Consider the following 14877-nt stretch of genomic DNA (forward strand, 5'->3'; position numbering starts at 1 on the left):
TCCTAAAACCCTTCGGCTCTCTGAAGACATGGTCTTTCTGTGTCCCAGTGAGATGACTAGTATCTGGTCAGTCCCTGGTAGCTGTGGGATGAGAGTCGCTCACTAGAAGGGCCAAGGCAGGAGGAGAAAGTTGGTACTTCCTGCCTCACCCCTCAACTTCCAAGGAGAGAGGGGCAGAAGAAGATGTTGGTCACTAGTAACCAATGGTTTGATTATCCACATCTACAGAACAAAGCCTCCATAAAAACCCGGATGGGATTTAGACAGGTTTGGTAAAGCTGGACATTAGGCAGTCCCTGCAGGGTGGCGCATTTAGTGATGCAATGGTTCTGTGCCCCTTCTTCTCACCCGCCCTAGTTTTTCTTTGCTACTCTCATGGTAGAGCATAGGTGGGTAAATGCGCTCCCCTTAGTTCTGTAAACTACTCTAGCAAACTGAATCCTGGTTTGTAACTGGGGCCTCAAAATCTAAAAAACAAACAAAACAAAACAGGGCATGCCAATGAAACGATGGGATAAGGAACTACTGAGGACTGAGCCTTTGGTCACTACCTCCAGGAAGACAGTGTCAGTCTGAGGAAGACCGCCAGCTGGTTATTTTCTCCTGAAACCCCGACTGCTAAGCATTTGAAGAAGAACACAGAGGGAGTGGTTCTGCTATGGAGCAGGGTTAGTCTGAGCGTAATGCGCTACCCTCTAGTCAGCAGCCAAAGAAATGGCCTTCAAACAGCACATTTACGGCTAAATAGAACATTTCCAAAATGACTTGAGTACTGAAATGACTAGCTTATATACCACCACACTTCATTCATTCATGTGTGGAATCTGTAGTCAGTTGGGTTCAGTTGCTGCTGTTGTCCAGACTGGCTTATCACAGTCCCGGGTTCGGGTACTCCTTGTCAGCCTCCAAGTAGCTGGATTGCTGCTCACCACACTGTCCTTGGCCTTAAACATCGAGTACTGAATATATTTTCATGCCTGAATCATAAAATGGTTTCAGACTAACCATAACTTCAAGTGTTAGAAGTTGAAACACTAGAACACTATTTAATAAAGTTAGTCTTTCCTCTTTGCTATATATAATTTATGAGTAATTTTTAACATATATGCAAGTAGGGATGTCCCACTTCTTTTCCTTCCTACCTGCCAAAGACTAGCAGCACTGTTAGGATGTCAAGAGGATTTCTGCCCTAATTTCTCCTCCGAGTGGGAATATTTTACACGTATGCTCTGTGAACACGTGGAAGAAATGTGAGAAAGCACAAGAGAAGGGCATGGAAGGGGAAGGAGAATATTTTTGCATGTTTATTTGTTGTTTTTTAGATGGGGGTCTCACTCATAGTCCAGGCTGGCCTCAAACTTGTGAAAATCTTCCTTCTTCAAGAATAACTTTAAATGTAGGAAATGTTCACTAAGGGGCCAGTGAGATGGCTCAGTGGATAAATGTACCTGCCACCAAGCCTGAGGACCTGTTGACCCTGGAACCCACATGGTATAAGACAAGGATTCACATTAGTTGTCCTCTGACCTTCATACATGTGTCATATCCTATGCACACATGTACACAAAACACACACACACATATGTTTACACACATATAAAAATATATATACTGTAGAATATTATTAAGTGATCCTGGCCCTGCTATCCCACACTTTGGGTTAGATATATATTGAAAGTAACCGAAGGTTATCATGTAAAAGAGATCCTACGCAGCCATGTTCACTGTGACACTATTTAACATAGGGAGTTTATGGAGTCAGCCTATGTGTTCGTCAATGGATGAATGGACAAAGATTATGCGATATGCACATACAGTGCAATATTATCAGCCATAAAAAACAAAACCCTGTTATTTCAAGGAAGTAGATGATATTGAAGGTCATCACTGTAAGTAAAATAAGCCAGATGTGGGAAGACAAAAGTACACATCTTCTGTCACATGCAGAAGGAGAACGACTTTTGGGAAGAAGAAAAGACTAGTGCAAAGGTAGGGCCGACAAGAGAGAGTGACAGGATGGGTAGATAGCATCAAAATACACTGTATCCACGTGTGAAACCCAATACTTGGTATAAATAAGATACATGCAAATATAAATGTTCATTAAATTATTTGTCACATGAAAATACTAATCACATATAGCTACCCACAATCCTCAGAACTAAACAATTTCTACATGAAATTATCACATTATATTGCGATATGTCTCTTTAAAAATTCAACTGTTTTTTATAATCAATCGCATCTCGTAATTACCATGATTGGTTTTTACCTGTATCAGAAAGGTGGTTGGTCTTACACAGCAGATCCAATTTTCGGTTCCACACACCTAAGTCATTACCACCCGAGAGCCAAACGTCTAGTCCCTGAAGAACAGTTAAGCACTGCAAAATTGATTTGAAATGTATTACCAGCTTAGAAATTCTAGCATTCCATGTTCCATGGTTTTAAATTGTGTCCCCAAGTTCTTCCAAGCCCCTCCCTTTGATAGGCAGTTTGTTTGACTTCTTTCTGATTATGAGCTCTTTAAGAGAATACTGTCTCACAGAATACGGAGCAGAGGGGCCATGTGATCTGTGAGGCAGTCATAGCCATGTGATCTGTAAGGCCACAGTCAACACTGGGACTTTCCTCTTCCTCGGTGCCATGATGTAGAATGAGCAAAGGCCTGTACCAGAGGGTCAATATGGAGATGCATGGCCCACCAAGTCACAGGTCACTAGCTATACCAGGGACTTCCCTTGTAGTTGACAAAAGTCAAAAGGATCTGGAAGTGGGATCATGGGTTCAGTACAGCCAAAGGAGGCTAAAAGGTATCTGGGTACCTGCCCCAAGGTGACACTAAAGGTCCCACAGCAGGAATCTTTTAAACAACACAGAGCAGCAATTTACCATGCCATCGGACAAGCCTTCTGGTAACAGTCATGAGAGCCTGAGCCAGCACCACTTGGCTAAGAGGCTCTCTGTTCCTGACAACAGACACTGCATGTTCATTATAGCTTTAAGCCACCAAGATTTCATGTGACTTGGAAACCACTCACAGATAATATCCTCACAATCCTTAAAGGCCTTCAAAATAAAATGGAGAATAGGATACTGGATTTTAATTTTTAATTAATTCTTAGTAATCCTTTTAGTAGATTTAAAGTGTTTCCAGGATGTAGAATACTTTACATGGTACCGTAGGGCCCCTTTCTTCAAGAGCATGTTGTCACCCACTGACTCTGAGAACAGGGACAAGGGCTTAGAAAGAAGGGGGTGTGATGTTCTTTCCAGGGCTCAGGATGAGGCTGCTTTTACAACAGATGAAAGAGAAAGTCGAAAGCAATCAAACTCAGCTTATATTTTAAGAGCATCTACCCTGTCCAGTCTCTGGGTTCTACATTAGCTCTTCGTTCTGTTTGTTGGCAAGCAATAATCTATTGTGTGGATATGTACATTCTGCTTATCCATTCATTAACTGATGGATGTTTAGGTTAGTGCTCTTTTTAACTACTATGGGTGCTGGTGCTCTGAACATTCACTATCCACATATGTGTGGGCATGCTTTCATTTGGGGTGACACTATACACGAGGGGATCATTGTTTAACAATCAGTACAGACTTCAACTAAGTAGAACTACAAAGAAGCAATCACTGAGCCTGCATGGGCCTTCCCTAGGTTTTCTGCATACATGATGTCATGGCTGTTAGCCTGAAGGGACATGGAGAGGGATAGATCTGGGGGAAAGGGAAGGGTCGGAGGAGTGGAGACGATTTTCTATGTGCTACCAACACTCAAACCCCGTCTTTTAGACATAAGTGGTACCAGTATGTACGAAATAGTAGTCCATCACACCTTTTTTTTTTTTTTTTTTTTTTTGGTTTTACGAGACAGGGTTTCTCTGTTTTGGAGGCTGTCGGTCCAGCCCGGCCTCGAACTCACAGAGATCTGCCTGCCTCTGCCTCCCAAGTGCTGGGATTAAAGGTGTGTGCCACCACCGCCTGGCTCCTATCACGGCTTTTATTCACATTTCTCTCACTAATGATGACGAACCTTTTCTCATGCATTTATTACCCATTTGCATTTCTTTTCTGGAGAATTATTCTTAATTGTGCTACTTTTTTTGTTAAGAGGTCTTTGCACACTTTAGATACATGCTTGATAAATGATTTACATATATACACGCATATACCATTTTGGGGGATGTACTTTCAATTTGTCAATGGTATTCTTTGAAGAGCAAAAGTTTCCACTTAATTAGCCCAATGTATCACTTGGTACCAATTGAATCTATTCCTTTTTATATGTATATGTTCATCTGATTCTGCTTTTTCTTTCCCCTTTAGACAGAATCTCACTATGTTGCCCAGGCTGATCTTTAACTCATGAATTCAAATTATTCTACCCCAGCCTCCCATAGCAGGAAGTTCAGATATGACCATTACACCTGGCTCACCTTACTTAGTAAAGACTAGTCTTTCTACCATTGGAAGGTGTTGGTTCCCTTGTAAACAAACTGTCTATATGTGTGAGGTTTTGTTTTTGAACCCTCAATCCTATCCCATTGATCTGTATTTCTACATCATTATGCCAGTTTCACACTGTCTTAATACTGTATCTTTAAGGAAGTTTTAGAATTAGGAATTGTCTCACATCTATCTGTTCTCCCTCCAGAACGTTTTGTTTATTCTGGATCCTTTATACTTCCATATCAAGTTTCAGGTTAGTTTGTTCCTTTCTGAAACAAAAAGCCAGATTTAATTTTATGATAGATTATATTCCATTTGCAGGTCGTTTTGAGCAGTGTTTAAATCTTAATATTAAATCTACCTCATGAACATATGATAGTTTTCCAGTTAACTTTTTCTAGATTATTTGTGTGAGTATTTTGCCTGCAGATACATATGTAGATCACGTGCATGCTTGCCCCACAGGAGGCCTGGGTGCCCTGGAACCGGAGCCACCATGTGGGTGCTGGGTATCGAACCTGGGTCCTCTGTAAGAACAACAGGTGCTTTTAACCACTGAGCCCTCTCTTCCAGCTCCCAAGTTTTCAATTTGTTTACAATTAAATTTCACTGGACAATGTTTTAAAGACTTTAATGTATAAATTCCTTACTTTTAAAAACTAAGCATTTTGTTCTTTTGGGTGTTACTGTGAATAGAATTTTCTCCATCTGATTTTAGAAAATTACAACTATTTTTGTATTGTCAACCATGTGCCCTGAAACCTTGCTAAGATAATTTACTAGCTTTAACAATTTGTGTGGATTTATGATTTTTTACATATAAGGTCATGTCACATATAAATACAGAAAGTTTCAGTTCTTCTTTTCCATAAAAGAGTCATAAATAACCACTCATTTTTATTGCCTAATTTTGTTGTCCAGATACTTCAGTGCACGCTAAACAGATGTGGGCTGAGATAGGAGATTCCTCTTTTATTCCTGGCCTTAGGGGGAAAGCATCCAGTCTGCTGCCTTCAGTATTCATTCATTAGGGTTTCATCAGTGACCTGTGCTGCGTCATCTTGGAGTATAAAGTATCTTCATGGTGAGACTGCACCTTTATTTCCCATTGTTTCCCTGAAGAAGAACACTGATTTGATGCATACACTCACTTTTTAGAGCAGTGGTTCCCAACCCTCCCAATGCTGAGAACCTTTATACAGCTCCTCCTGTTGTGGGGACCCCCAACCATAAATTATTTTGTTGCTACTTCATAACTAGTTTTGCTGCTGTTATGAATTGTAACGTGAATATCTGGTATGCAGGATATCTGATATGTGATTCCCCAAAGGGGTCTCGACCCACAGGTTGGAAACTGCTGTTTTAGAGCCTTTATAACACCGCTCTGCCTTCCAAGAAAAACATACCTATTTATCTCCAAACAAGCAGGGAAAGAAAAAGCCAATTTTACTACAACTCCTTGCTGACTCCAATCTTCAACTAAAACTTTATTTGGTCAAAAAAATGACAAAGAGTTATATTGTAGATCTGAGTTGCTCTGAGAAGCCACCTAAGTAAAACTGAAGCACTGAACTACTGTGATCAGATTTTATTTGTAAATAGTTTTGTGTGAAACAAACACACAGCAGGAGCAAGCAAATACAAAAACCTCTTTTGAAAGTACTTTTACCACACAGGCATACTTTATTTGACAACTCCCTCTTACTCCCAAATGGATCCCCTGACTCATCATCTTACTGTTTGTTCTCTGTTCCTTCAAATCAAGGATTTTCACTTGAAAACTAATGATTTTAGCTTTTCAAATAGTAAATATTTTTAAAGCAATGCAAAAGTAACACTTTTTTCATATCATATAAAATACAGCAAGTTCTTTGGTGACTTCTTCAGACACCCGACTGTTAGATTAGTAAGAACACAGCACAGGCCACTGTCTTCCACAGGAACTTCAGCAAACTGGCATCATAACAGCACAGGGTGCTACGTTTCTAGAAAATAATGAATGAGCCTGACTACTGGCACGCAGCAAAAAAAGGGACAATGGCCGGCTGTCAGAAAGCCAGCTGTCCCCAAAGCTGTGGAGGAGATGCCTTGAACTGGTGCCTTTCCCAAACTGGCTAGCAGAGACCAGTGTAAACTCCCCCAGAACAAACAACATTTTTCCTGTAGGAATTACAAGGAAACAAGACTTAGCTACATTTATTTCTCTCACATTGGCAGTATTCTGCCATAAAAGTCCCAATTTATATGTTTATAAAAATGAAATAAATGGCATCAACACATTACAATTATTGATTTGGGAAACAAGAAACCAACATGTCCTCAGGGCCTTAGAGAAGGTAGAGGTCGGGGAACAAATGCCTCCCTCTCTCTTGGTAAAAGCATAAAAACAGAACAGCTTCTGCTACAGTTCTGTAGATGCTGTCTCCTTCTACCAGGCCCCGCCTACTACAAACCCACCAGGCCCCACCCACCACAAACCCACCAGGCCCCACCTTCTCATTTGTCTTGCCCCTGCTCTCATTTCCAACTGAAACATTCTCATACTTAAATACATATGATCCCAAAAATCGTGTCTTAAAATCAAATGGTTGTCAGTGTGAAAGCAATAATGTGCAAAACCTAAATAAGTAATTTCATCTAACTTATTAAATCATTTTGAGAACAACAACAAAAATACTAGCATAAGAAGACGAATTTGCTTCAGACTTTACCTTTACAGTAGACTGGAAACAGGAGACTCTCTGGATTTGTCTGCCAGTGTCACAGTCCCAAACTTACACTGATGTTAAGAAATCTTTTCCAAAATGAATTTAAAACTTTAATTATGAGACAATATTTCAAATTAACAATTAAATCACAAGTGTAAACAGGCAGATAATCTTTAAATAAAATCTAAGCTATCAGTGGATACCGCCATAGATCTGCAAGGCAGGTCATCGCCTCAGGGGGAGGCTTAGCATGCCACAGCTGTATCCGAGGCCATTTGAGGGTGCAGCAGAGAGAGTGCCCTGAAACACTAATCCCCACGGGCATCACATCTGCTGAGGACAAGTGTGTGCACCACCTCCCAGCAGTTAATGAAACGTCACTACCGTGTGCACGCATGGTTTGCCACTGTCATAGCAGGAACTGGTGTTCCTGGGACTGTACGTGCTGAAGGTAACTGTAAGGGTCTAGTTTGACTTAAGGAGCATGATGATCGTTATAAACTTTTAACACTACTTCCTATGGTGTTATACTCCATATCATATACATATAAACATCATATCTTATACTTGTAAATAATATAAATGTATGTCAAATACATCTTATAGCATGTCTGACATATATCTTATGTTAACATTTTAAAGTCAATTTCATAATCTAGTTAATATTATAATATCTGATTTTTTTATTAATTCTACTTCAGTTTTCAACTATAGGGAGTTGAAAAAGGGAGGTACCTATATATTCATATGCTTGTGTCACAGGAAACCAACCACTCAGTCATTAAAAAAAAACTCTCTCCCTAATTAAATGCTGCTTTCTGGCCTTAAGTTTTCCAGTTCCAACACCCCCCTCACAGCTTTTCCACAGATTCACTATTTAAAAGCTTAAGAATTTACTGTTTAAAAGTACTATGAAATGTGGAATCTTAAGACTATTACTTGACCAAAAACTAAAAATAAATCTACCATCAACATTTAACAAAGAGTTAATTAACAATGGAGGTCCAAGGAGAGTAAATTTAGAATCCATCTGGATAAAATGAAAGTCAAGGTTCTCTGGGATTTTTTTAAAAATAAGAGTAACTTGGATGGCTATGTGACGATGCCACTGCATACAAGGTAAGTGTCCCAGCACCTTACCTTGTACTATGACAGCAATTTTAATAATTGTCTCTAATAGTAGTACAGCGTCTTAGAAATGGCCTAAAAAGATGCTGCATTTTAAATCCTACTTCTGCAGAAATTGTAACAAAGAGAAAAGAACAAAAGCTTGAATCCATGACATAATATGTTCCCGAGAAGGACAGCAGTGCTAAGTCTAACCCTGCCCAAGTATCTGACTGAATGGCATGAGCACACGGAGATGATCCTGCTTACATGTTTTCTCCCTATAGATAAAATGTTTTATCTAGAAACTGATACAGCTGTTGAGCTCACTCAAAGTGGGACATCAAGTCACATGTCCTCTTCTGATCTCACTTCGAAACTCAACTGAACTTTGTTGTCTGGCCGATCTGATGTTTTACAGGGAGTGATGGACACTCAGTTACGCGTAGCCTTGGCCATGGGATCCACAAAGACACGTCCTCATTGTGTGTTATGCACATATTGTATCAGGAGCGTGTCTGCCACAGCTTCAGGACCCTGACAGCAGGCAGGCTGATGGCCACTTGGCCTTACTCGCCATGTGGCTTGGGCGGGTGACTTACCAACTCTGTCTCTACCTTCGCACTTGTGAGAATGATGAAAATGCCTACTCCATAGGGCCATTTTAGAGATTAAATAAGTCAACATACATAAAACACAATATTCTGGAGCAAACAAGAGCACTTCACAGAACAGTACCTTTTCTGTTGTGTTATAAATGCTAACTGGAAATTACGGGAAAGCAAAAGTAACTTCACTTTAAAAACTGATTTAAAATACCAAGACCTAACTACTGTGCAGACCCACTCAGCAGCAACACAGCAGCAATACAGGTTCTCACAGTGAGGGCCACACATGAGGAGGAAATAAATTATTTTCCAGTCTGATTCATCCTAATTTCCCTACATTGAGATAGCATTTTAAGCCCACAACTTCCATCCCTCCCTTTTGCACAATGACATGACAGAATCTAGAATTCTAATTTTGCACTCTAGAAAGAGCTGCTTCAGCCATGGGGTTTCAGAATACAGGCCCTGACCTGCTGCTTCTAGTCACCTAACACTTCAGGGAGCGGTCCCTGAAGACTTGAAGGAAACCATTTTGCCATCGGAATGCACTACACTCTAGGGGTAAGGATATACAGACAGTCCTGTCAGCCGAGGCAGTCAAGATGAGCTGACTGTCTGCCTCACGGGAGTCCAGGGAAGGAAATGCAATGACAGCTGTTATCTTCTGGGTGTGTCCTCTGAGTTCCAGGAGCTTTTCTCCTGTCTGAAATACAAGTAAGAATGTTAATAAACTTACTCTTTCCAACTTGAAGAGCCTTAAATAGCAATAAGAATAGCTATGTAGAAAAATCAATGTACATGCCATTGAACATTAAGTGTTTGGAATTCAAAAAACATTTAAGCAATCAAATATAATCTAAACAAGTATCTACCAATAATTTTAAGTATGCGGGAGGATGTGTATAGAGTATGCAAAGTGTCAGATGGGCACTTGAGCACAGTGTGGGGCGGAGGAGGATGGGAGCCACCTGGTGGATAGCGTGATACTAAAGGATGCCTCCATCTAATCAGGACCGCGGGGAAATGAGGACTGACAGTGAGATCAGATAGCCAGAATGAAGGAGCAAGGAAGGAAAAATAAAAACAGAGCACACTCAATGTCCTCCTCTGTCCTCTGTGCCCACATGCACACACACACACACACACCAGCACTTAAAACTTCTCTCTTTATTATGAAATACTAGTCCCCGTTGCAAATGAGTACCTCTAACTCACCTTATCAAGTATTAACCAATCTCAAATGATGATAATATGTTAACATACCCCACACAGTATTAGTGAATAAATATTCAACCATGCTGTCATGTGTTTTCTACAGTCCACATTTATTGGTACATACCTGGGCATTCCACACAATTATAATTCCATCATCACCAGCAGATGCAAATCTGGTTTGAGAAAAGAGACCAATAAGAAAACTCACTAGTGAGGTTTAAGTGATAAGAATTTTAAATGCAATATTATTTTAATAAAATTATGTTTGGAAAATGGGTATTAGCATCTGATATTTTATGTTACAGGAATGTATCAAGGCAATATAGTAACTACAATACATAGACAAGAATTTTAATTTTAATATCTTTGCTCATATTATATTTATATTGGTTTCAATATGCCGATCAAGTATTAACATGTTGATATTATATTTATATTAATAGTGGCTAACAACTAATTGAACTATTCCCTCTGTGTCAGGCTTTGTGCTAACATACTCTTAAAAACTAGCATACAAAGTAGTAAGTCTCATTATGGCATTTTCAAACAAAATTTGGTTTTGTTAACTTTTCTCCACCCCAGCAGCCTCCTTTCTACTTTGCTGTCAAGTGCTCGACTGCCTTCCCACACCCCCCACACTCTGTTCCTTTCTGTGGTCCCCTTGTAGTTTATAGTCTACACTAACACTCATATCCACGGGGATTCAAACACTCATCTCCACAGGGAAGAGAACACAGAACACTTGCCTTTCTGAGTCCTGCTCACACTGCTTAATACAATACTTCCCTGATCTACCCATTTTCCTGGAAACCTTACAACTCCATTTGTTTAACAGATGGATCAAATTTTATTGTGTACATATACAACGTTTTCCTTACCCATGCATGGTGATGGACACATATGATGTTTCCACTTCCCTGACCTTCTGAATAATTCATCAATAAACATGGATGTGCAGATCTGTCTGTGATAGGATGCAGAGTCCTTTGGGAATGTGTCTAGAAGTCATACGGCTAGGCTCTACTTTTAATTTCTGGATAAACCTCCACACTAATGTCTGTACAACCGTACTCTCTCACCATCAGTGAATGAGAGTTCCTCTTTCCACACATCCTCCTATGCATTTGCTGTCACCCGCTTTCTTGATGCTACACATTCTGACTAAGAAGTAATCTCAAAGCAGAGTATTGCGTGTGTGCGTGCGTGTGTGCGTGTGTGTATGTGTGTGTGTATGCAGAGACCAGAGGGGAACATATTAATCTTACCCATGAAGCCATCTCTCAGCTCCTCAAAGCAGTTTCAATGTCCATTCCCTTGATGGCTAAGGATATGGAACACTGATTTCCATTTTTTAATTCTATGTATTCATAACGTCTGTGTGTGCACATGCTTATAGAAGCCAAAGGTTGGTGTCAGATATCTTCCTGAACCACTCTCTGCCTTATCTTTTGAGATAAGGTGTCTCATGAAACTTAGAGCTCATCAACTGGCTGGCCTCCACTCTCCTACGGCCAGGGGTAAAGACGCACTTGATCCTCTAGACTTGTGTGGGAGCTGTGAATCTGAAATGTGGTCCTCGGGCTTCTGTGACAGGCACTGTATCAACTGAACATCTTCCAGCACCCGGAACACTTCTAAAAATACTCACAGGCCACTTGGGCTTCGTGTTAGAGAACTCTGTTTCATTAGCCCATTCAGCAGTTGGGGTGACTGGCCACAGTTCTTTCTGTATCCTAGGTTCACACCCTGTCTGAAGCATGTCTGACGAAGACGTTTCCTCCCTTCTTTAGCCATCTGGTCACTTTGCTGATAGCTTCCTCTTATGTGAGGAACTTTTTGACTTCATGGATTCCCATGTTCATTTTCTGGACTATTCCCTGTGCTACTGGAGTCAAACACACCAAGTTCTAAAATGCCTGTATCTTGAAATGTGTTCCATTTTCCTCTAGCAATTTTAGTATTTTAGATCTTAAATTAAGGTCCTTGATATATTTCTTTAAATATTTCTTTGTGCGGAGTGGGAGATAGGGATCTGATTCCACCTGTCCACAGGTTGTATCCAGTTTTGTTAGAACAACTTGTTGATAGGCTGTCCCCTACCCTCTGTATACTTTTGACACTTTCATCAAATATTAGGTGGCTATGCAGATATGAGTTTATGCTACTACAATGCTGTGTCAACCACAGTTCTGTCATCTAATTCAAGGTCAAATATTCTGATATATTAATAACTATGAAAGTTATTAGTGATATTTTCACTTACACTAACAAACATTAGGTTCTGCAAACTAATTTTAACAAATGTTTATAAGGTATCTTGTAAATTCCATGCCAGATATTAAGGGTCCAAAGACAGAGCACTGACAGGATTACAAAGAAGAACCCGCTACAGTGTAAGTATAAGGAAGATAGAGAGATGATCTTTAGTCTCTCACTGGTTAAAACTGTGACGTAAAGTCATCCAGATCAATGAAATGGAACCAAACTGAGGAGGTGATTCCAGTCACAGGAATGACAGTCTAGGGATGGGATTAAATTTTATTATTTTTATTAAAGGCATTTAAATTCTATTTTGAAAGGTAAAACCTCTCCTTTGCTTGTCTTGACTTCTTATATACATACATACATACTGGGTGAGGTTTGTTGTTTCTTGGTGGTGGTTTTCAGTGAAGACATTTCAATGCACAGAGGCAAATGAAAGTGTGTCTGGGGCCATGAAAAGAAAGCTGCAGTAAACATTGCTAGAGCTCATCTCTTCACCCTAATTCCCTCCACATTATGTAGAGTAAAACATCCTATATGTAAATCCTCTCAAGAAATAATCTTGACGTGATTATTCATCATAGTGACTATATTAAAACAAAATCAAAGCAAGCACTGTTTGTTTTTAAGCAGGTACCCAACACAGTGCTGTACAGCAAAAGTTGTCAACTTGTAATTAATAATAACACAGCAGTTTGTAAATGAACACCAACAATTCAGAATTATACCTAAGCTGTCTTCATACTATTATTACCATCTAGTTGAAGTCAGGCTTTTTAATAAGAGAAAAAAGAAAGCCAGCTACGAATTGCATGTAACTGCCCATAATTAACAACCATTAATAAATGATGTTCTACTAATAGCTGTGTCATTTAGACAATCTGTGGTTCTTCCCTCCAAGATCAGTAGTAGATTCTATAAAATAGAATCACCAAGGTCGTCAGTCAACAGTGTTGGTGGAAGCATCATTAGGAGAGAAGAACGGAGCATTTAGATGGAGATGATTCTGGCCTACAAGAAGATCCCCTAGCCCCTTCCTTACCGCTTCACGCTGAGCTTTGGGTTTACACATTCATGCTCAGCTCCAGCCTCCTGTTGTCTTCAGAGGCTACCCCACATTCAGTTCTCGTTTCAAACCCTCACCAGATCACATATAGTCAGGTTAACTGATTTTTCAAGGAAACACTATACATTTCTTATTTTATTTAAATAACATTTTTTTTTCATTCGTTTTACCATCCATTCTCCTCTGTCTCCATTCCTCCACTGGGCTGGAACAAAGCATGGGGCATCAAGGTAAGGCAGGACCAAGCTCCTCTCCATGCTTCAAGAACACTTTCCATTTTTAATGGACAGAATATTAAGACTCCTTAGTTAACTATCTAGAAGTTCATGTCAAATGCATACACACTGTTTATGTTCATTTCAAAATGTGAGTGATTAACAAATTATGGTGACAAAAAGAAAATGACTGTCCTAAACCCATGTATATACCAGCAGAAGTAACTGACTTAAAAATAGCCCTTTGAGTTCAGAAGGGGCAGGAGGATACAAGCAGAGTTGGAAGGGAGGGACTAAGGGATGGATATGATCAAAACACGTTGTATAAATGTATACAACTCTCAAAGAACAAACTTTGAAAAGAACTTTTAAAACTTCATTTTTCTTTGCTTAATGAGCTGTTCTCCAAATCCCAATACTCAACACTACCATGAATATCAACAGTAATTGCTGGAAGTAAATCGTGAGTAGCTTGGTTTGGGGGTCTATTGATTTCTTTGTACTATATAGTGAGAGCAGCAAGGGCAGGACTCAAGGTCTTAAGTTTTCTTTGATATAAAACATCAATTTCTATTGATTCTCCAAACCCTTATAATTGCTTTTCTCCTGTTCAGAAAGGCTGCAGGTTTAAAATACTTTTTTTCTAACCCTGATTTTTATCTTCTCATTATTGTTTTATCATGTTTGAATCACACATAGAGAAATGAATTCTCAATGAGAGATGACTGAACTGTTGAGAGTCTAGAAATGAGATAGGGAGCACTTCGCCTTGGAATTTAATCAGCACAAATCAAGTTAATTCTACACAATGCTCAATGCTAATGCATGAAAGCACAGCCAACTGTCACTGCTCAAAGGTCGATTTCCCACTGTATAGACTATTCATCCTTTCGGCTCTCTTACATATATTCCATGGCTGATTCATTTATTGGCCATCTCAGTATTTACTGTTCCTGCTTCAAATGGAAACAATACTTTGAAAAGCAAACCAATTACTTTGCTACACACTGGCACCTCTCATAAATAGCTAATAAAGGGTTCGGAGGTCATCTGGGGGCTACAACTGTGTATCCAACTATAAAGATCACTAAAGATTAGCTGTATTACAGCAGCTTATCCAAAACTAAATCCCAGTTGATCAAGCACATATTCAGAAGTTGGGATTCAACCCAAGAAGCCCTAATACTAAGAAACACTGCGACCCTCCAATTAACTTATTAATCAGGGAGTAATCACACATCAGT

The 14877-nt window shown here is 39.7% G+C and overlaps 1 protein-coding gene across 1 annotated transcript in view; it reads right to left on the reverse strand.

Moving 5' to 3' along the window:
• Positions 1-14877, reverse strand: part of Wdr41 (WD repeat domain 41) — a 49985-nt gene that overhangs the window by 18763 nt on the left and 16345 nt on the right. Inside the window, 4 exon segments of the mRNA XM_013126224.3 lie at positions 2273-2384; positions 7164-7226; positions 9447-9578; positions 10215-10263. Of these exon segments, the coding sequence (XP_012981678.1) occupies positions 2273-2384; positions 7164-7226; positions 9447-9578; positions 10215-10263 (356 nt within the window).

The sequence above is a fragment of the Mesocricetus auratus genome, unplaced genomic scaffold (assembly GCF_017639785.1).
Source record: "Mesocricetus auratus isolate SY011 unplaced genomic scaffold, BCM_Maur_2.0 Super-Scaffold_100020, whole genome shotgun sequence".
NCBI classification, from domain to species: Eukaryota; Metazoa; Chordata; class Mammalia; order Rodentia; family Cricetidae; genus Mesocricetus; species Mesocricetus auratus.